The following is a 23,365-nucleotide window of genomic DNA, read 5'->3' as shown; positions in this document are numbered from 1 at the left end:
TAATTTTTTAACAACCCCGCCCGCGTATAAATGTAACAATCTCTATTATGGATTGGGAAAATTATCCGAAAAAATTGACTTTATTTTTATTTTTAAATTGATTTTCTAACTACCTTTTTACCATAAAATTTGCATTGGCACAACTGTACATCGTATCACTTGTGAAAGTTTCGATCACCGAAATAATTGACGTGGAACAAAATGTTCACATGTATACGTATAAACATTTTTTCTCACATCAATAACTATGGTGATTGAGTACTGCTATATCATTTACAACATAAAATAAAAAATATTTTGTTAACAGATTAAAAATGAGTGCAAAATTTTCATGTCACACATTTAAAAAAATAATAATAATCAATTTGTTTGGTTTTGATTTTTAAAAAACACTTTTAAAAAATTCTACTTTTTTATTTTTCTTATTTTTTTTTGTTTTCAATGATTTTTTTAAAAGTATAATATTTGTAAAAAAAGTCTATTTTTTCACAAATATTTTACTGTTTAGATATATCTAAGTAATGTGCATCTAAAAAAATAAAAGAATTGCTTAAAATTTTAAAAATATTCACTAAAAATAAAAAAATATGAAAAATAAAAAACTTAATTTTTAAAAAATTAAAACCAAACACACTGAATATTATTTTAAACTTATTAAAAAGTAAATTAAAAATAATAAGAATTTATGGAGTTACTTTATATGGATGTAGTGTAGTAAAAAATTGACTATAAATTGTAAATTAATGGGGATATTACAATTAATTTTTAAAAAAATAATTAAAATTATAAAAAAAATTCATGTATGTAAAATTATTTTATGAATGTGTCAATGAATTGTAAATGAGCAATGGTAGAGGGCCCAAATTCTGTGGCTCAAATGTGGTTCAAATGGTCAAAACGACGTTATTTTGAGTACAAAACAACATTTGAGCCAAAGAATTAGGCCCCCAAACATTTTTCATTGTAAATTCTTGTAAATTGATTGGGTTGCTACCTGAGAAATGCCAACGTAACGTGCACTGTAATGGATCAGTGGCTTGGCTGGTTGTCTGAAACCTGTGAGAAACCTTGGACCCAGTGCCAACACCCAACCCAACCCCACTCATTGACTCTCTCTCTCTCTCTCTCTCTCTCTCTCTCTATATATATATATATATATATCTCTCTCTATAGAACATATATCCGAGCAAGGATTTTTTTTTTCCAAAAATTCAGGTCTCCTTGTCCTCAATCACTCATAATTATTAAATTATTTGATAATCTCATGACTTAAGAATTTTAAAACAATCTAAAAATTGTAAGTGATTTGAGACACGAGGACAGAAATTTTTTAGGACAAGAGATCTTTGGATTATATATCCTATATCCTTATCTATATTCATTAATTGATTTATTTCCGAGTGTAGCTGTGAAATGTTACTGCCGAATACATGTTATGCAGGTGCCCGATTGTGTATATATAGATACTACTAGGTGTTGTATGAGATAAGACCAAACCGAACCTCTATTGCCTCCTTTAATATATTTATTATCTACTCTGTCTTTCACTACCCTACTTCTTAACAAACTCTTCTTCCTCTCTATCTTTACCTCTCTCTCTCTCTCTCATATTCCAATTTACAGCCATGGTTTCTACAGATGCCGCTCGAACCGCCGTCGGTGTTTTAGGTACGTGGATGAGTTAATTTGATCTTTTTACAAACACAATGAACATGTTTTTTCTTTTTTCTTTTCTTAACACTTTCATTTACATTACACATATAAACTTCTATGAGTGAGCGAGATGTTTTGGGTTTTGTCTTTTGATGTAATGGGGAACTGATGTGGTTTTGTTTTGTTTCAGGAAACATCATTTCAATCATCTTGTTCATGTCACCAGTGTAAGCTCTACTCAAATTTTTATGGGAAGTGATACAAGCCTAGATTTTTTTAACATTTATCTCTATTTTGCTTGGGAGAGAAAGGATTGATAGAAATAATTTTTCTCTATTTTGTTTGCTTAAATTTCACAAGAAAAAATAAAATAGAAAATGAAAGAAAGATTTCTTATGTTTTATTGAAATAATGACGTGACATTAAAATTTTCAAAAATATAAATTACTTTAATTTGTCTTCTTTTATTAAAAATAATAATAAAAAGTCTAATGACACAGAAAAAATTTAGAGAATCAAACACATACGGATGTGAAGAGGTGAGTCCCACATATGTGGGGTTCACATACGAGCCCCACCTTTTTAGCTTACATCTATCTGTAAAATTTAGCACTCACTAAATGATAAAATTAAATTTTATCAATTTATTATCCATTAATTTAACCTACATTTTTCTTCTATGTATAACATTATCTTTATCACAATAACTTCGATCAAAGTCTTTTCTTTTTATAATACCTAACTTGGATAGTGAGAAAAGAAACAGCTATAGCTTTTCGTAATATCAAAACTACTCATCTAATTTTTTCTTCTTCTTTGCATTTACTAAATCCAAACAACTAATTAATGCTAACTAATTTTCATTTCTTTCTTTTCAATTCAAATGGCCCATTCCAAACGGGATGAAAGGGTAATCCTAGATTTTTGACATTATCTCGGTGGTGAAAATAAATCTATTCACATGCATTTTTAATGTGTAAATAATATACAAAATATAATTGGTTCAAGATAGACTCTGTCATTTTACACCAATTAAATATATATATATATATATATATTATTTACATAAATGTGTGAACAAAACCTGACTCATTAGTGGTCAACTAGTTTTGTTGTGTCCCAGCCCTATACAAAAGGGATGTCGCATTTAAATGCCATCATTGAACTCAGATTATGAGAATGTATTGAACGAAAATTTAGTCGCACACCAATTACTCTCCCAATTACAAATAATTTTTTTTTATAAAGTGAACCCTACTTACTTTCTAAAATCTAATCAATTCATGTGTTATCTATCTTATTGTATGCAAGTGATCAATAAAATTTTTAGAAGGAGATCTTACTAATACACTTTTGTAATAATACAAAAATGATATATTTGATTATTCAGGCCAACTTTTGTTCAAATATGCAAGAAAGGGTCAGTTGAGCAGTACTCAGCAGCCCCATACCTAGCAACCCTAATCAACTGTGGACTCTGGGTCCTGTATGGACTGCCCATGGTGCACCCACATAGCTTGCTGGTCATAACCATTAATGGGTCAGGCTTGGTGATAGAGCTAGTTTATCTCCTCCTTTTCCTCACCTACACCGATCGGAAGAAGAGACTGAGAGTGCTACTGATAATACTGGGTGAGTTTGTAGTACTCGGCGCCCTCGGCGTTCTGGTTATGACTCTGGCTCACACCACCAAGCTCCGGTCGCTCATTGTCGGAAGTGTGGCCATGCTTGGTAATGTTATGATGTATGCTTCCCCGTTGTCCGTCATGGTTTGTCTCTCTCTCTCACCATCCATCATAATAGATATTTTGATTAATCCAAGAAATCACGTTATTTTATATAAGGGACATTATATTTTACTGTAAGTTTAAAAATAAAAAATAGATTAGATATAAATTTCATAAATATTAATAATTAAAATTTTAATTTTTTTTTAATTTTTTAATTTTTTATAAATTTGTAATTCTTTTTTTATTGAATTATAATTTTTTTTTAAAAAAATACTACCTTCATTAATAGCATTTGTCTTTTGTGTTTATGATGACGTATATACATCAGACATGTATCATGAAAATGGATAGATTCTCTCATGTTGCCCAACCGTAGATGTGTCGTCAAGTTAATTGTCTAATCTCAATCCATCATTTTGTAAGATTTAATTTGCATATTATTTACGTAAAAAAATTAAATTAATCAAATATCATTAATTATATAATCAAATGATGTTTATCTTAAAAATATATGGACCACAACCTTGATTTAAAAAATATGTTGTTCATTTTTTCAAGATAAATATGATTTAATCATATAATTATCGATATATAATTATTTTTATACTTATACTGTTCAATAAATCTTATAACATGAATGATTTAAATAGGCCTTACAATAAATCCATTGTGGTTGAACAATACCTCTTCAATTGAATGTCCAACCATATAGTCCATTGCCTATATCAACTCACACACTCTACTTAATTTGTGAAGAAAATTACATGAGCCCATTTGTTTTCGAGACAAATTCAATTATTACAAATTTTGAAATATATCGAAATTTAATGTGCTATGGTGGGATCTAAATTGAGTTATATTAGGGATTCCAAATAAGCTGTTGAATTTTTTATCAAATTTCTTACATTAGTGTGGGACCTACACACATGTAGGTTTGTGTGGATTCCACACTCATGTGAAAGGTTTTGTAGATTATTTGAGGTCTATAGCATTTTTCATCTAAATTTAAAATGAATATAATTTTTATATATATTTGGTACAAATTTGGATGTACCAATTGTGGGTAGGTAGGACCATAGCATTGCTCTTTAATTTGTTTAATAACTTGACAATTAACAAAATCTAAAATTTGGGAATGCAGAGAATGGTAATTTCGACAAAAAGTGTGGAGTACATGCCATTAACTCTTTCCCTGGCTTCCTGTGCTAATGGCATTTGCTGGACTACTTATGCCCTCATCCGTTTTGACCCCTTTCTCGCTGTAATCTATAGTCTCTCTCTCTCTCTCTCTCTCTCTAGAATGAAGTTATCTGGTTATATTTGCGAAAATCTAAGTACACATATAGTGCTAAGCACAGAATGAACACAAATGTTTCATTAAAAATGGGATCTACATGATGTGAGACTCATATGTGAAACCATTCCACTTTTTATGAGACACAAAATGATACATTATGATAATAACTATTACAAAAAATATCATCTTCCTATCCTAGTTGTATAATCAATTGAAAGAATTGAAACAATCTTTGCCTTTCATGGTTGCACTTTATAATGATGTTATACTAGTCATTTTTTATTTTTATTTTTTATTTGCTATTTAATAATAATGTTACACCTCTTAAGTTTTAGTTTTTATTTATTTATTTATAATTATATACTCCATCTGTTCCAAAATAATGGTCTCTTTTGGGGGAATCCAACTTTTTTTGATAGTACAATTATTGCATTTGAAAAAAAGTTGATTTTCCAAAATTAGCCTTTGGATAGTTCATTTTTTGAGAATATCAATGCCATAATTGTACTTTTTATATTGTTTATTAATTTAAAAGAAGGGAAAAATAAGAAATTTATATTATTTTTGTACTTGATTTTTGAAGAGGGACTAATATTTTGGGACAATGAAAAATGAAATAAGAGACAAATATTTTGGGACGGAGGGAGTATATATTTTAGATATAGCAAATTCAAGTGAGGCCTATTACTACTGTTGAATATTTGTGAAACTATTTTATCATGTGAAAAAAAAAAAAAAAAAAAAAAAAAAAAAGTGGTGAAGAAAATTTGGTAAAGTTGACATTGTTGTTAGAATATAAAATATTTTCAATTTAATTAGCTAGTTAGATAAGCAAATCTGAGCTTGCATCCTTCTTTAATGGGCCGATGGTTCTTCATTTTTTCAGGCTCCTAATGGGTTGGGCACGTTGTTTGGGTTGGCCCAGCTTATACTCTATGCGACATTTTACAAATCCACGAAGAAACAGATGTTGGAAAAGCAAGGCAAAGGTATTGAGATGGGCTTGGCTGAGCCCACCAATTCTGCAGAAGAGGCCGAAAAGATAAGCACTGCAGCTTCTGAGATCCACAGGACTTGATTTGGACACCTATCTGGTTTTCCTAAATGGGCCTAGGCCCATAAATAGCCCTATCAAAGTTTAATTTCTTGTTCGTCAATTTGAAGTATAAAAATAAAAATAAATAGTAAAGAAATTAATATCATAATATGTATGCTGTTTAAATAGTAAGGTCTTGGGTTTGAATTTTACTCACTTCTTTAAATAATATATTTTTATTTTATGATGGGAAAATTTGCCATGTGACAGATGTAGAAGTTATCACATTATTACATACCAAGTCATGTAGTCACATATATAATAATATAGATATATATTAGAAGTCACGGCACATGCTATGCATGCATATATGATCCCTTAATTTCAAAAAAATAAAAGTATAAACTATACAATAAAATTCAAAATCCAAAAATTAAAATGATTTTGAAAAAATCAGAAGTTGAGAGATTTGAAAGAAAGGAAGACGTCAACACTAAAAAATCTAAAAGGAAGACGTCAGAAGTTGACATTGCCCATTTTGCATATATGATTTTGAAATATTTTTAAAAAATCTAAAAGGAAGACGTCAACACTAATTCTAACATTCATATATATATATATATATATATATTAGCATAAATAGATATATTTAAAACTATTTACTTCATGATCCTGGAAATCAAATTTTTATAAATAAATCTAATGATAGTGATATTTTTAAGATCAACAATGTGATTAATCAAGAATTTTGGTGTAGTATATTTTACCGTTAAAATTATAAGCTATAAAAAAGATGGTATTTGATGTGAAACAAATTATCCTAAAATTTGTTTGTATACACATTACTTGTATTTCTTACTTTGTTCAGGTTCTAAACATGTTGTTTTGGCATAGAGGTTCTTCTCAACTCCACTGGCGTGCTTAGTTAAAAGTTGAGAAGAATTCTTTGAAGTTTATCTTAATTAGTGTGCTATTCTCAATGTCAAAATTTGACAAGAACTCTTCTTTCTATCTCTCACATGTGAGACCCACAGATGAAATTTAAATTTGACTTGTATGTAAAATACATGTTTATTATTATTATGAAATTAGCATGCTGACATGTGCAAGTGTTTTTGATTTTGTTATTTTGAGGAGGAGGGGGAATATGGTATACAAGTGTTACCAATATGACACAGAAAATGGAACTGCTGACAACCACCTTACCCTCAAAAACAATATACATTTTCTACCATCAAAACCTCTAGTTTTTAGGTACTCACTAACTTGGCCACTATAAGATTGCAGCATCCAACCTATCATATCTATTGATCTATCTCTTCAATCCACAGCTTTTGAGTAAGTTCTTGGAATCGACAACCTTTTCAAAAATCAATAGTCTGCCTAGTTGACTGACTGCCCAAACGAACTTGCAAATTTCACAATCTTGTAGATCTACAGTTCAGGCTACTAATACCCACTCTCTCTCGACATTGAAAGTCGTCAAGCTCCGACTCCAGCCTCTTTGCCAATTCTTCCTTCAACTCAACAAATCCTGTTTCTTGATCTCGAAGAGATTTGAAATTTCACAATATCTACCCCATAACCAAAAATCTACAACTTCACCCTATAATCTAACTCTACAAGAAGGGTGCTAGGAGGTTACCATATTTACAACCAAGTTCTTTCTCATTCCTCCGAGCTCTCACAGGAGCTCCCCAGATTGACCATTACATCATGAACTGACAGTCTGATTATATTGCTGCTTGAAGATTTTGATATATCCAGACACTCTTGCAGGTCCGCATCGCAGGCTATTAAAACCCATTCATGATCATCATCTAGATATTTGACATCAAAAGTACCTATCTCCAATTTCAGCCTTTTTGCCACTTCATCCTTCAGTCTGTGAATACCAGCATCTAAAGAAAGCCGAAATCTTATAATATCTTCTCTGTAGGTTGCTTTTATGGTCACAGTATTCATTTCTGGCCTGGCTGAAAAACATGGCGTTCTGTCAGTAGGAGTAGCCATGGTATCTCGAGGAACCAACTCAGAACATCGTAGGTTTGTCAAACCGTATTCTGGGACCTGTCCATCCAAAAGAAGCCCAGGACACAGATTTTTCAAATCATGTGAGCTTCCAGCATCCTCAATCAACATTCCGCCAAATGGCTCTTGGGGTTGTATTGTGGCAAGGGCATTGGGGATTGAAAATGAGGGTGAGAAATTCAATTCTTTTGCTGGTTGACACACCAGTTCAGGTGAGCCGCCTACTATGTATGTTTCATCAATAGGAATAACAGCCAGATCGTTTTGGGGCAAGGATTCATTTCCAGGACGAGGGCTACCTTGGCACGAACCATGGGAAGTAGGGGTCCCAGCACTCTCCTCTCTTGAGTAACTCCCTGTTTTGGACTGGCTTGAGCCTTCAACCAACTCGGGCATAAACTCATTTTGCTCATGAACAACATCTCCAAGCATTTTATTTGTTGTTGCAGCCTGTCCCTGAATTTCAGGTATCTTAGAGGCCATTGATTCATTTTTCCCCTCCACAACGTCAGTTGGTTTAGAGCCTGCTGAATTCTGTAGATTGGGTCCATTCAAACTGGCAGGCTGCGAGATGTGACTAACAGCAACAGGAAGTGAACTGGTGGTAGCAAGCGAAGTAAGAGTAAATGCTCCTTCAGCACCTTGTACAGATTCAATTACACGCTTTAGCTTCGAAAGTGAACGGTTAACCTTGTTGATCTTGCGAGATGGCCAACGAGAGATCCCATGCTGCCTACATATGCGCTTCATCGTAGTAGGGCAAACTGTAAATTTAAGTATCTTGATAAGAAAGTTCCATCTTCAAAACAAAAATCCAACAAAGTGGAAATGAAACAAGCAAATGATAAGAAAATGACTATTGAGTGTATATGCTTACCGCCAAGACTCTTTGCAGCATCTTTGAGACTTCCAGCAAAATATTTCTGTAGAACCTCTAAGCTGATTGATTTCTCCGCTTTTCCACGCTTTCTCTCTGATTTTTTTCTTGTGTCTTTACGCTCTGGAAGAGAAACAGCATTTTGGACTCCGTCTGCCCCACCAACACTCCCTTGAGTCCCTTTATTGTTTATAGCATCAGATTCAATCCTCAATTGCTCCTCCAGTGAATCAACAAGTACAATCTCTGGATCAGTTGGTAAGGTATTAGGGGCAGGTGGAAATAATGAACTTTGTGACATTTGAACAGATTCAAGTCCTGAATCAAGTTTCTCATCCATTGATTCTTCAATTATTTCAACACATGTCCCCTCCTCTTCAAGTTCTTTACCAGAAGCAACCTTAAGACTTCGGAAATGCTGCTTCATTGTTAAAAATATTGAGTCCAACAATGTATGTTGTTCTCTGTTGTCCCTGATGTCAGGTGGCAGAAAGAACTCTAAAATGTAATCATCACTTCCAGTGTGAGTGCTCCGTAAGCAGATTGCAAAAGAGCTAGTTAATCCAAACATGCGTGCATAATGTACTAACGGGTATTCAGTTTTGCAAAATTGGGTAATATCTTTACAGAAGCACGAGTTGAGAGACTCAAAGGCCCTCCCAGCAACCCCTTGTCCCTTTTGTAAGTGATGCTCGGAACAGGCCTCCCGGAATCCCCACATGCGAGCGTCTACAACATAAAAAGCTACATCCGTTGTGGACATGCAAACTTGTTCCATGCAGCCTCCATCAAAGCTACTGCAAGTCTTCTTCAAACCACCCCCATAGGCCAGAACACTGCGATGCCTACATGGAACCCAGGTCTGAGCCAAAGGTAATTTGTGAGTTTCACACACCACTGTCAGTATCTCCAAGATTTCAACCAGCGCTTCTTGGCGACCTTCATTACAAATCTGGTTCACAAGTAAATGGAGTGCATAAATATGTGAGAATACAAAATGAAAGAACACTACAATGGCTCTTCAAAGTATTGTTGCTGTTTACCTGTGTGCTTGGATGATCCAAAATCTCTGAACTTCTCAAATTTACTGCCTGCAGAGAAAATGAAATTATGTAAACTAAGGAATCTTGAAAGCCTTTTTTTGTTTGATAAATAGAATCTTGAAAGCTTTAATGGAAGAGCTAGACATGGAAAAAATATAGAAAGTAGGTTGTGAGAATAACGTTTACACAAAGCTCTGGCTACATTAAACTCGTTAAAGATGATGTATATGCAATCTTGTAGAATATTACAATGAAAGAGCATCTTCCAGCGATTTTAGTATTAGTATGATTACAAGAATATCCAAGATTCTTATGAATAAAAACATGTTCAATAGAGGACATAAGAACTTGGGCAATTGGAACCCCATGCCTATTTCTTAAATATTGAAATCAAAATATAGGATCATTAGTGGTGACATGACCTGGGACTGTATCCAGCCTTCATCCAAGTTGGGGAGTTATGGGCAGAAGGTGGGCCACTCCTTGTGTAGCACATTACAATTGACGCCACTCCATCACCCTCCCCACACACACAAAAAAAGGAAAAAAAAAGTAGTCTTCCACGATTATTTGTTTTCACATTCATATAATTTTATATCATAATCAATAACCGGAAATGAAATATTGTTTGGATGTGTCAACCATAACACATGAGAGAAAAAAAATATAAAATACACATATGGTCCCCAAAGTAAGCATTCCATGTCGTTTTGGAGCCCAAAGTTTTAACTTTGTCAATTTCATCGCTGAAGTATCCAATTTGAGTTTAAATTGTCTAATTTCAAACATCCCGTCTAAATCATTAAGACAATGATAATAAAAGCATAGTGAATTGTCCTACCATTCTCAAACACTCACCATGTATATCTAGGAATGACAAAGTAGGGTGATATTAGCATCAAACATTTATGATTTTTTTTTTTAGGAAATTGCAAAACCTACAGCCATGCATGGGCCATGAGCAGTATAATTCAAAATTTGATAAATAATCATAATAAGCAACACAATTTCTGAAAAGGATACCTATAATGACACGTACATCACTTGGTGCTTAGTATAGAACATAACATGAAACTGGACCTGCATTATATAAGAAGGGATGGTGAACCAACCTCAAGTGCTTTGCAGACTTTATCAACTTCAGGAGCATAGTTAATCTTTGGTGAAGTCATGATGAGCTCAAATACACCAACACAGGACTGCCCAGAAGGTTCAAAAACTGGCAAAGCTAAGGATCCCTGAACATTGTAATTCAGAGCATAAGTAAGCCGTGGATACTCTTTACTGGAGTAATACTGCACATTTGGAGTCCATTCCGGCATTTTTTGCTGGAAAACACGCCCAGGAAGCCCAAGGGCTCCGCCCCTCTCCCCACCTGCAGAAAACATGTACATCACAGAGGCCATTCTATACTGATAAAGCCCATTACTACGTGGGTCGAGAACAAAGGGTTGCCCAGAAGTTGTGAGTACATATCGATCCCCACTCTTCACAGGCGCCCAAACCTGAACTAGAACATTTTGGTCAGTTGATTCTTTGAAACATCGGAGTGCTTGTGCCATTCTTCCCTTAATGGCACAAGACCAATCTGGATAATCTAGTCGTGTCAATCTCAGTGGAGGAGGAAGCCTTCTATTATCACCACTTTCAGCCGGACTTTCATTTATCGAATCAGGATTGCCCGTATCTAGTAAAAAATTTTCAATTTAATAATAAATAATAAAGGGGATAATTCCGCAATTATAAAGGTAATATAGGCATGTAAATTTAAAGTCAAAGGACTAGTGAAGGGAAAAGGGAAAGCATCTACTAGGGTGTTTCACTTGTTTGGTTGTCTGGAAACTGAAGAAAAAGAAAAGAAAAACAAAATTAAAGATTCATAACCACCAACCCCCAACTAATTTCTTTTGTCGCTGTTGTGTGTTCCTAAAGAAAAAACTCAAATGAATACATAACTCTACAAAGCTCTCATCAGAGACCAAATTAAGGAAAGTTATAGGGTCTCATACTCCATTTTGCTCTTAATTAGTAATAAAGCAACCTATTTAATCAACAAGAACCACAAAACAACCTAATTACAGTAAAAAAATATACAAAAAATTAAATAAAACTTCATCGAAAATCGATTCATACAAAGCAAAAATGAGCTGAAATTAGACTAAAAAACGATCTAAGCAATAGAATTTCAGACTAGGCATTCTCAGAACAAAAACAATCGAAGAGACGATGACCTGTGACTAGCGTTGACGTGGTACTTCGGGCGTTATCATCGGGAAAAAACCACATAGAAGAGCAAGGTTGGTTGGAGGGCGGTAGACAAATCAGCGACGTCGGATTGGAGGAGATCTGATCGAACGGCCAGGAACCGTCGAGATCGAGATCCATGTCCGCCGCCGTGTGCGGTGGTGGTGTGATCAACGCTCTTGAGTTGGGAGAGAAATCCTGATTTTCTTCCTCGGAATCAGACATTTTCTCGAATGATTTTCCCAGGAATTTCTGAAGGGAGAAAAGATTGAGAAAGAAAGAAAGGGCAGTTGGTTAATAGCAGTCTGTGATTCCATAGAATCGGAATCCAATAGTCGCACTTACAAGTTGCAATTATTGTGAATAAAATAATAAAGAGGGATATAATCCTGTGGCTCACGCTTGTCATCTTTTCCTGCAAAACATATTTGTTATAAAACTTCCAACTTTTTGCTTTGTTGAAAACGTTCTGTTTTTTTTTTTTTTTTTTCCTTTTTTGTTGTTAAAATTTTAAGTTTTAATTTTAATTTTAGTTTTTTTTTTTTTAATAAAAATAACTCTCTTCTTTCCACGAAAAGAATTCATTTTACCTCTAATTCAATACAATTACACAATTAAATTTAATAATGAAAAAATTAGTGTAAAGTCCCTCTCTTATATTTAGTAATGGAAGAGATCCACAATTTTATTTTATAATGTCTAAGGTCCTCAACTTCCACACCCATATATGACAGAGAAATTTTTTTTCTTTTTTTTTTTTTTTTTTTTTTTTTTGTCTCTCACTCTAAACTTCTCCCTCTCCAAATTTGAAACAATTTCACTTCATTCCAATTCCAATACCAATTCATCAAAAAATAGATTTGAGGCTACACTCTCCAGTACATGATGGATGTAACTGAAGCATTCGAAGCTTCCGCCGACGCAGCAACGCAGCGTCGTGCAACTACGTTCACGATGCCAAGGCCATGGCGGCGACACATGCGGACATGAAGGAGTACCCGAACTCGTACGTGTTCATCATCGACATGCCTGGGCTGAAGTCAGGGGGAGAGGATCTTGATTCCTGGCCACGCTTCTGGAGGCCTTGTCCTCATGGCTCTGCAAACCATGAATAAAAGTAAACTGATGACCAGTGAATACCCTTAAACTTCTCAACTTCTCTCTCTCTCGTAATAGAAATAGTGGAAGTGAAGAATGGTTATGGTGGTGGTGGTGGAACCATCGTGTGCGTGACCGGAGCTTCAGGTTTCATCGGTTCATGGCTCGTTATGCGTCTTCTTCAACGTGGCTACTATGTCCGAGCCACAGTTCGCGATCGTGGTCTCCATCATCGTCTTCATCAAGGTTCAGGCGGAGGATTGGGAAGTTGATGAGGAAGTTTTTGTTGCCTGAGAATGCTAATCAGATCTCTGTTGTTTGTCAGGATGGTGTGTTCACTGAATTTCTCTGGAGAGAGAATCTAAAGTCCAGAGAAATTTAGTTAAAACACAGAGAATCTATAATTTCTCCGGAGAGAAATTCCGAAGTCCAGAGAAATTTTCAGGAGAAATTTTTTGGATTGAATTTTCTTTGTATCAATGTTGAGGGACCTTAGATATTATAAAAATATTTAGTGTCATTTATGCTATAAAATCTTAATATCAAGGACCTTAAAAAAAATCCCCTTTAATAATCTGTTTAATTGTTACTTTAATTGCACTTTTTATGTTAAAATTTTTCAATCTATATTTACTTGTGTTTAATTACCCCCTTAATTGCAAATTTTTATATTTAACTAATAACTATGGACAAAACACACAAAACATGGATATAAACATGATTACAACCAAACTTGGTAGTTCTTTTTTTTGGGTGAACAACTTGGTAGTTCATACCGTTCTCCAAACCTAAGTTCATATTTAAGTGTGCACAATTACACAATTAGCTGTGCACCAATACAAAGTGAAGCAAAATAATAAACAATCAGTAATGGAACAGAAACATCTCATTTATACTTAATTAAATTTATCATTCTCAAGAGGGGCTCGGCGAAATGACAATTTAAAATAAAAATTCCAAGATTATTTTGTTTTGTCATGAATACAGAGAACATGGAAACTAGTGATACCCACATTTTAAACTAAAAAACAAAATGGATATATATTTATAAATATTACAATCACAGCGACTTAGCTGCTATGGGAATACATCGAACTTTTCGCGTGTCTCTGCAGCTTTGTTGGATATTTTTAGAATTGACAACCTTATCAAGAACCAATAGTTTGATAACTTGATTGCCCATTGAAGTTTAGGATGTCACACAATCATACAAGTCTGCATCACATGCAATTAGAATCCATCCACTCAAGATCTTCATCATGATAATTGACATTGAAGCTACCATGCTCTAACTTCAGTTTCTTTGCCAATTCTTCCTTCAACTCAACAATTCCTGATGCTGACGAAAGCTTCAATTTCACGATAATTTTCTATAAGTTGCCCTTAGAGTCACAATCCTTGCATCTTGCCTATGAAGGTGAAACCTATTTTGTTATTGAAGCTGTCCCTCATGGGCTGAGAGATTTCTTACAAGCATTTGATCCTCTATCTTAGCTTGTCCACCAAACGATGACGACATCTTTTTTTTTATCCGTGGTTCAGGGGGTTTAGAACCTTGCGAGTTTGGATAACTGGATCCAACAACATCAGTATGTGAACTTGTAGGGGGGCTAAATGATCCTACTGCACCATGGACAAATTCAGTTACAAGCTTCGGCTCAAAGAGAGAACATTCAATTTTTTTGTTGCGAAATGGCCACAGATGGATCCCATGCTTCTGCATGATGCGCTTCAATGTAGATACGCTAACTACATCAACAAGAATTTACATTTGAGTATATTGAATTGTTGTAATCGTAATTCAAAGAAATTTATCTTCACTTGAGCAAAATAGCTAAGCATGTTATAGAACCAAGGACAAGGCTGCAAGAAAGACATTTGAATGTATAAGCTTACCACCAAGTTTCTTCGCAACATCCAAACGTTTGCGGTCAAAATGTTGCTGGAGAACTTCTAAACTAATTTCATCCTCAGCTATTCTACATTTTCTCTCTAGTGTCTTGATTGTATTTCTATTCTCTTGGTGAGAGATAGTAGTGCAACTCTTGTCTGCACCAACTACTTTTCCTATAATGTTTGTAGCATCAAATTCTTCAAAGGACTGTGTTTCTGATGAATCAATCTATATAATCTCCCCTTCATTTGAAAAGGCTTCAAGGTGCGATGAAGATCTAACGGATTGGGGCATTTCAATACATTGAAACATCGATTCAAGTTTCTCATCCATTGTTGGATTGACAGTTTCAACAAATCTTCTCTCTTCTAGAAAATGCACCTTCATTGTTGCCAATTGGAAGTTCAACAAGGAAAATCAGTAAATACGGATTTCACTACAAATTAAAAACATCAGTAAGAATTTTATCTACATAAACAACAATATTGATGAGATTCTAACCTCATATGAGTCCTGCATATTACATAAAACTAGGAAACATATATTGGCCATTAAGATTACTAGCATTTTGTAATACATTTGGGAATGTTTTCGGGTTTAAGTAATGTTTCTCGAAGTGAACTAAAGGCTAATCAGATAGGGAAAAGTTGGTTGAAAAGTTAAAGAGACCAAAATGAACGATATGGATAATTTTGGAAACCTAACTACTCCAAAATATTTGTCAAAATGCCCATAAATTTGGACAAATAAGCTTGCAAATTATATTGAAACCGATGGTTGTATGCACAGATACTACATCCAATAAAAATTGAAATAGAAACCATGGATATGTATTTGCTTTCTTTGCTATATCTATTGCTTGGCCATTTTTAATACCAAAATTCTAACATTTCCGTAATGACATCAATAACTAGCTAGTGACTTTCTTATCTTGGGATGTAAACTTTGGCAAAAAAGGAATTCCAAGTAATCTTTAGCAGTGAAATCAAAATGTATAACATTTTACTCATTTTCATATTTCTTTAGCTTTTCCAAACTATCAATTTTAAATAGTTGACCAATTTTACTGGGAAAAATGGAAATAAATTAACTTGTACAAAATGGAACAGAAAAACAAGTTTGCTGCTGAAGAATTCCCACTTATAATTGAAGATTTGACATTACACACGACATGAGATTGACAAACAGAACAGGGAAAGGACAAACCTGAGCAAGATCGTCCTGTGAAGTTGATTCTGTTAAGCATTGAAGTGACTGTGCCCCTCTCTCTTCAGCCACAAGAGGAGGTTGAGTTGGTGCATGTAGGCTTGGTGAATATACTTGTAATTCACTCGCTGAACACATCGAGTTGTCATTAATTTTAACTCTGGTCATAAAAATTCAGCTGTAATCTTGCGACTTCTCATGACAGGGATGAACCCAGATAGTATGCTCGTAATAACTGCATGTGTAAGAAACTAGATAAGAAAACTGCATGTTTTTGTACAGCTACTGACACACAACCAGCAATTAACTCATTTCTAACTAGCAAAAGAAATTAGCATAAAAGTTTTGACACAAGAAATTAGCATACAAGTTAAGTGTCAATTTCATCTTTCTTCAATATATAAACAGTAATGCTAGGTATCATGAAAAACCTTTCATGAAAATAATTATGAAAACTTTGTGACCCTTGGATTACATTTACAATAAAACACTACACACTAATCAAGGTAATCCAAAGATCATAAATCTTTCATGAAAATTTTTTCATGATCCCTAATTTTTCTCATATATAAATGGGCAGTTTTAAAATCATCATTAAAAAAAAGAAAAGAAAAAAGAAAAAGAAAGAGTAAATTGTTGGTTTATTTTCTTTTCTAATCTCTCTCTATTTCACTCCATTTATATTATGAAAAATAACACGAATTTAATTAGGTCTTGTTTGTCAATTATACATTTTAGTCAAAAAGTTAAAAAATCATTATAAATTATTGAGTCCGAATCCTCTGCCATTGTTTCTCGCAGTGGTTCAAGAACTTTTTTTTCTTTTTTTTTCCTCTGCTCTTATATTTTGCTTTTCAGCCTCTTTTTGTTTTGTCTGGTGTTTAACCTAGCCCCCTCTCAGTAAGACGCACAGAGGCGACGAACGGAGAGGCCGACGCGGCTCCTACAGCGAGGCGACGGAGGCGAAGAGAAGAGAGACAGCGGTGAGGTGACGGAGGAGATGAGAGGAGAGGAGAGGTAACGGTGAAGCGAGGGGAAGCAACAGTAGACAGATAGAGAGGGAGAGGCGACGACAACGAGGTCCGTTTCATCCCTTTCGTCTTCATTCTCATTTTTTTTACTCATATATATATATATATATATATGATTTGTTGCCATAGTTTGATTTGTTGTTCAAAAAATAGATGTGTTTGATTTGTTTTTTCTGGCGTTTGATTTATATATAGGGTTTGTTGTGGAAATAGATTTGTTGTTGATTTGAATTTTTTTCCCAATTTTTTTGATGATCTAGGGTTTGTTGTAGAAACAGATTTGTTGTTGAGTTGAATTTTTTTTCAATTTTTTTTGTTTCATTAGCATTTGATTTTTTTCCTCTGAGATTGAGCTTGCTTACATCCTGAGATAGAGAGTAGAGAATGTAAGACATTGTAATCAATTTCTCTATGATTAATTGAACACTGAATTTGAACACTGACATTAATAATCAAATTTAGTTGGAATAATGACATTAATAATCAATTTCTCTGTGATTAATTGAACATTGAATTTTCCATATGGTTTCTATTACTGATAACTGAATTCACCAAGGACATTGTGAAACCTGCACTTGGTGTGTTTGGTGTAGGTGGTGCTATGGCTGTGTATGGGGCTTTTGATGCAATTGTAAGTATGGCAACGTACAAATGAGTAGCTTTATGGGATGTTTTCAATGAATTAGCTCACAATAACAGTTCATTTTCTCTATTTTATGTGCATCAATTTTGACAATGCATCTTTTCTTTATCTCTTATATTTTTTTGATTTGGGGAAATAAGAATAAATTATGAGTTTACTACTTTCATTTTCATCAACCCTTATCTTCTGAGGGAAAAAGGAAAAAATAAAAGATATAAGTTTTTCTGTAGTTCTTTTTTTTTTAATTTTTATTAGTTGTGTTTGAAATAAGACAATTATATTTATTGTTGTGGTACTATGTTTGTGCTTTCTTCTATGATCTTATTTTCCCGTGGTTTGTGCTATCCAATTGTGGGAAGTTTTTACCCACAATCTTAATCATCATATTTAGTCTCATATGTTGGAGAGGAAAATGTTCAATACTAATGTGTCATAGCACGTAGGTACTGTAACAAGACCATCTTTGTTGTATAATTTGTTTGTTTGAGTCATCGAGTTTTTTGTACTCAGTTTATGCTTGCAATTTGTGTCAGTGTTCACTAGCTGTAGATCGGCTTACCTCTGGTCTGAAGTCAGTCACTCTAAGAATTTATGATGGAGTTTTTATTCAGATTATTGTACTGATCTGGTTTTGTATTATTGATAACTGAATTTTCCATTTGGTCTCTCTTTATGACTTGTGCTTGCTTGCTTTGATAGTTGATTAATTTCTGCTGTAGTGGTTGTTGACAGAAAACAGATTGTTTGAATGTATGGACTAAACAAAGCATTGATTATTATTTTATTTTACATCTTTGTTTGAATGTTGTCTTAAGTTGTAATAGACTGATTGTGTCATAAAATGCTCTTACTAGGATTAACATGTCAATGGGTTCAAACATTGATGTTGGATATTTGCAAAATAAAAGATGCAATTGTGGAAAAAAGGCAACAGTGTACATATTAGAATCAAAGAAAAATCCCGGGAGGCTGTATTTCAACTGTGTAGATAAGATATGTGAGTACTTTGCGTGGAGAACGGCTCCTACTGGGAATGCATCAAATATCCAAAGAAGAAGTAAAGCTATTCATATGAAGAATGAAGATGAGAGAGGGTATGATTATGATTTTAACAAAATCAATGAAATCATAAATAGATTGGAACGAGTTGAGGCAAACCAAGAAGCTATGAAACTGATTATGTTAACAATCATAGTGTTGGTTGGTTTTACCATGCTAATAGCACTACTGAAGTGAATGTAACCTTTTTTTTTTTTTGGTGGTTGTATTTGGATTTTGAATTTAGTAAACCTTAAACTATGTGTTTTGATATGAAAAGCTTAATGAAATTACCTATGCTATGTTAATAGTGATGTGCTTCTTTTTGTTTCTGTCAATGATAGTTGTACAGCTTTGAACCTATGGGTTTTGAAGTTGCTTTCTGATTTAATCTTTTCATTCATTCTTTTATATTGTTATTGTTGGTCATACTTGTTCTTATCAAGATAGGCCTTTGCTTTCTGCACTTGTGAAATGAAGCTATGCCCTCTGTTGTTTGCAATACAAATAGGATTTGGTAGTTCATTTGTACAAATGGCCTTGGACACACTACTGTTGCATATCTAATGATATGGGAAGACCAGAACTGTCCATCAAATAGAGGAAACATCCCTTCAAACTGGACTTCTTTACAAGGGTTTTAGAAATCTAAGATTTACTCAAGCTAAGGAACATATGACAATATGACATTCAAATATGACATATGACATTCAAATAACACCTGGTGGCAGCAACTTGAAGCATAATTACAATATTCTACAAGCATAATTACAATATTCTAGATTTGAATCCAGAAGTATAATTACAATATTCTACAACCTCTAATTTCAAACATTATCAATCTGTCCAAATTTGTCCAAAACAAAATAAATCTGTCCAAAAAAAATAGATAAAATAAACCTGAAGCATAATTACAATATTCTACAAGCATAATTACAATATTCTAGATTTGAATCTAGAAGTATAATTACAATATTCTACAACCTCTAATTTCAAACATTATCAATTTGTCCAAATTTGTCCAAAACAAAATAAATCTGTCAAAAAAAAATAGATAAAATAAATCTGTCCAAAACAAATAGATAAAATAAATGTGTCCAAAACAAAATAAATCTGTCTAAATCTATCCTAAACAAAATAAATTTGTCCAACATAGATAAAATCAACTTCTCAGGGATGTTCATCTACATGACTGTCAGCAAGATTGTGTGATGCTTGCGAGACTTGGATTGCAAAGTGTTGCACACTTGTACCTCAAAGCAACTCCTGAAAAGATCTTTGAGTGGGATAGACAGAAGGCATTGATTGAGGAGTGTTATTTCCCTGCAATAGAGCTAAATTTATTAAACTTTGATTACAATGTCAACTACCCTTTTAATGTAAACTATGTAACCAATAATAACTCACATCATATGTACCATCCATAAGAGGAGGACCACTTGTACCACCCATGAGAACTTGAGGTCGATGTTAAGATTGAGAAATATAGACACTATGACGATGATCCTAAATACAACCAATATAAAGTATGTAAACAAAAATTTTGAAAAAAAAAAAGAAACATTATTCAACATTAATATTACCTGATTAGAATTACTACCCATGACAAAATGAGGTTGTGATTGAGAAATATAGACACCAAGACCATGATCCTAAGTAAAACCAATATAAAGTATGTAAACAAAAAATTTGAAAAAAAAAGAAACATTATTCAACATTTTCTTAAAAGCTTGCACATAAATAAATATTACCTTATTAGAATTACTATCCGTGATGAAACGAGATTGTGATTGACCTTGGGAAATATAAACAACAGCACCCAACTACATTGCCAGGCAAACCAATTAAAGATAACAAAATTAAATGTCATCCGGATAGTCATAATTACATACTAGTGAACAGACTCAATAAAAGGAATTCATAAAATTAACCATACAAAGACCATATTACTATTAAATATTACCTGAATAGAATTACTATCCATGACGAAACGAGGTTGTGATTCATCTTGGGAAGTATAAACAGCAGCACCTGACTACATTGCCAGGCAAACCAATTAAAGATAACAAAAATTAAATGCCATCCGGATAGTTCATAATTTCATACTAGTGAATGGACTCAATGAAAGGAATTCATAAAACTAACCATACAAAGACCACATTACTATTAAATATTACTTGAATAGAATTACTACCCATGACGAAACGAGGTTGCGATTCACCTTGGGAAGTATAAACAGCAGCACCCGACTACATTGCCAGGAAAATAAATTAAAGATAACAAAAATTAAATGCCATCCAGATAGTTCATAATTTAAGACTGGTGAACGGACTCAATGAAAGGAATTCATAAAACTAACTATACAAAGACCACATTACTATTAAATATTACCTTAATAAAATTATTACCCATGCCGAAAGGAGGCTGAGATTCATATTGGGGAGTATAATCAGCAGCACCTTACATACAATGAAAAACCATAATGAAAGTGGGTCGTTAATAAAAAAAAAAAATCATTGTTTTAGTTTATTAATCTAATGCATTTTAATCATATGCAATTGTTCATGTAATTAACTGAATAGATTGCATCATTTTCTTCTTTGTAATAGATTTTTCCATCCCGCCTTTGATCCTCCTTCTTCCCTTACTAGTTGATTCTCTTTTCTTGAGTCCTTTAGCTTAAATTGGACAATCTACTTCATCACTCTGTGGGCATGTGTTGCTTGACGAATTTCTCAAATTAGTTACCTCCACTTGACCACAAATGTGGACACTTAATTTGTCTTCAACCATTACACTCAATTCTTCACCTTTTGAAACTGACAACTGATAAGTTTCTTCACTTTCAGCGGCTCTACTCGTTATTGCTCTAAACATGGTCATTAATGACCGATATCGGTCGCTTTGATGTAGTTTCACATCAGCCTTCACTTCATACCCACATCTATCTTTCATACTTTCAACCCTTGCTTTTTTAGTCCATCGTTTGAGTATATATTGTGGAAGAAGTTCCGTTGCGTTGAATATATCTCTAAGCACCTTCACACAATGTCAACACAATATGCCTTTCACTTCAAACTTCCTGCAACTACAACTCAAAGAACCACCTTTATCCATTGTCACATTCTTATCTTTTTTTCCATCTACCATTGTTCTTATTGTGAATATGGTACTCTCACTATCATTAATAGTGTCTATAATGGATGTTTTAATGGACTGCATGTACTCATTTTGGAATTCCTTAAAAAATATTTTCATGTAAATCTCTGCCACTTACTTTAACATCAAAGTTGGAATTAAAACCCTCGGTAATTTTTTAGACAAATTATACTCGACTTCCAATTCTTTATACCTCTTCTCATAAAGCACCCTCTCAAAATGCATGAAGAACTCCATCAAGTTATGGTCACAATTCAGATAATCCTTTAAAAATGCATTGAAGGATTCACTAAGTTGAGTAGTACTCATTCCAACTGCCCAAGAATTCATAATATAAGGCCATCCCCATTTCTCCTTCATGCGAAAAGTCTGCTCCAACCAATGATTGTCGTGTGTATCATACTTATCAAGCATTTGGTCCCACTGTATTTGGAATTCTTTTTCGTTATCAATGTCATGCATAAATTTTGAAAACACAGCCTTGACCCCTACATCATTGAAAACAGAACTTACATGCTTGACAGTATTTTGCATCAAATGCCATGTACAAAGTCGGTGGTTTGTATTGGGCATGACAATTGGAATGGCCTTAGCCATTGCGGCATCTTGATCTGTGAAAATAGTTTCCGGAGCTTTGTTTGACATTGCCTCCAAAAAAATTTGAAACAACCATGTAAAAGATTCACTAGTCTCATCATACATTAACGCTGCACCGAATATAACTGTTTCTCGATGATGATTAAATCCAACAAATGATCCAAAAGGTCTATGCTCGTTATTTAATTTGTAAGTAGTGTCAAAGGTCACTACATCACCGAACTGAGCATAGTTCATGATCATTTGAGCATCGGCCCAAAATATATTACTTATTTGCTCTTCACAATCTAATTGGACTGTATAAAAAAGGATGGATTTTCTATAGTTTTCTTACGAAAGTAATGCATCACACTACTCGCTTCTCCATATTCCAAATCTTTTGTCTCCTCGATGTTAAGTAATTTTTTTTGTCCAATTTCGTGAAACCAAGTGATGCTCTTCCACCAGATTCCCTACCAAATAGCTCACAAGTAGACCTAAGAGGAATTCTAGATTCTGAAGCCAATTCTGCTTCTATTGCTTGGGTGGTAGATATTTTTCTTTGGGATGGCAACATATGAATGCAATCTTGAGGCACAAGGTCATGATTATGGTGTTTAACAAAATCACAAGCAATATATTTTCTTGAAATTGTACAACCACATCTTACCTCTTGTCTCGGATTTTTGACAAGTGGATCTCGTTTGTCAATACCCCAACTTCCCTCTTTGTAACATACAAACGTTCGTGATGTTATCTTCTTCGTATGTTTGTTCTTGTTTGCATAGGCCTTCCTAATATTGAAGCCC

General features: G+C 33.8%; 2 protein-coding genes, 1 long non-coding RNA gene and 1 pseudogene across 3 annotated transcripts; 2 read left to right on the top strand and 2 right to left on the bottom strand.

The window, feature by feature from the left end:
- Positions 1-1,581: 1,581 nt before the first annotated feature.
- On the top strand, positions 1,582-5,847 carry LOC114283682 (bidirectional sugar transporter SWEET4). Its single transcript, XM_028226560.2, has 5 exons — positions 1,582-1,668; positions 1,844-1,880; positions 3,044-3,422; positions 4,525-4,644; positions 5,567-5,847. Exons 1-5 carry the CDS (start codon positions 1,626-1,628, stop codon positions 5,756-5,758), a joined length of 771 nt encoding a protein of 256 aa, XP_028082361.2. The 5' UTR covers positions 1,582-1,625; the 3' UTR covers positions 5,759-5,847.
- Positions 5,848-6,762: 915 nt separating this feature from the next.
- On the bottom strand, positions 6,763-12,361 carry LOC114283710 (protein NLP6). Its single transcript, XM_028226591.2, has 5 exons — positions 11,899-12,361; positions 10,780-11,354; positions 9,668-9,715; positions 8,625-9,576; positions 6,763-8,511 (listed from the first exon to the last, which is right to left on the bottom strand). The coding sequence occupies exons 1-5, from the start codon at positions 12,134-12,136 to the stop codon at positions 7,385-7,387; spliced, it is 2,940 nt and encodes a 979-aa protein (XP_028082392.2). The 5' UTR covers positions 12,137-12,361; the 3' UTR covers positions 6,763-7,384.
- Positions 12,362-16,918: 4,557 nt separating this feature from the next.
- LOC145803021 (uncharacterized) lies at positions 16,919-19,123 on the top strand. Its single transcript, XR_014345046.1, has 2 exons — positions 16,919-17,189; positions 18,638-19,123. It is a non-coding gene; the product is annotated as an uncharacterized LOC145803021 (long non-coding RNA).
- Positions 19,124-22,094: 2,971 nt separating this feature from the next.
- On the bottom strand, positions 22,095-22,814 carry LOC145802892 (protein FAR1-RELATED SEQUENCE 5 pseudogene; annotated as a pseudogene).
- Between the last annotated feature and the right edge of the window lie 551 nt (positions 22,815-23,365).

This window comes from Camellia sinensis, chromosome 11, assembly GCF_055761805.1.
Source record: "Camellia sinensis isolate YWXY chromosome 11, ASM5576180v1, whole genome shotgun sequence".
Lineage (NCBI taxonomy): Eukaryota > Viridiplantae > Streptophyta > Magnoliopsida > Ericales > Theaceae > Camellia > Camellia sinensis.
Note: the sequence above shows the minus strand (reverse complement) of the source record. Positions and strands in the feature narration are given on the sequence as shown.

Bases quoted from the DNA above. Each gene is read 5' to 3' on its own strand.
- LOC114283710 (XM_028226591.2), bottom strand. From the start codon at position 12,136: ATGTCTGATTCCGAGGAAGAAAATCAGGATTTCTCTCCCAACTCAAGA. The intron at 11,355-11,898 runs GTCATCGTCTCT...ATTTTTTACTAG, and splicing joins CACGTCAACGCTAGTCACAG to ATACGGGCAATCCTGATTCG. The intron at 9,716-10,779 runs GTTGGTTCACCA...TTTTCTCTGCAG, and splicing joins AAGTCTGCAAAGCACTTGAG to GCAGTAAATTTGAGAAGTTC.
- LOC114283682 (XM_028226560.2), top strand. From the start codon at position 1,626: ATGGTTTCTACAGATGCCGCTCGAACCGCCGTCGGTGTTTTAG. The intron at 1,881-3,043 runs GTAAGCTCTACT...TTGATTATTCAG, and splicing joins ATCTTGTTCATGTCACCAGT to GCCAACTTTTGTTCAAATAT. The intron at 3,423-4,524 runs GTTTGTCTCTCT...TTGGGAATGCAG, and splicing joins CTTCCCCGTTGTCCGTCATG to AGAATGGTAATTTCGACAAA.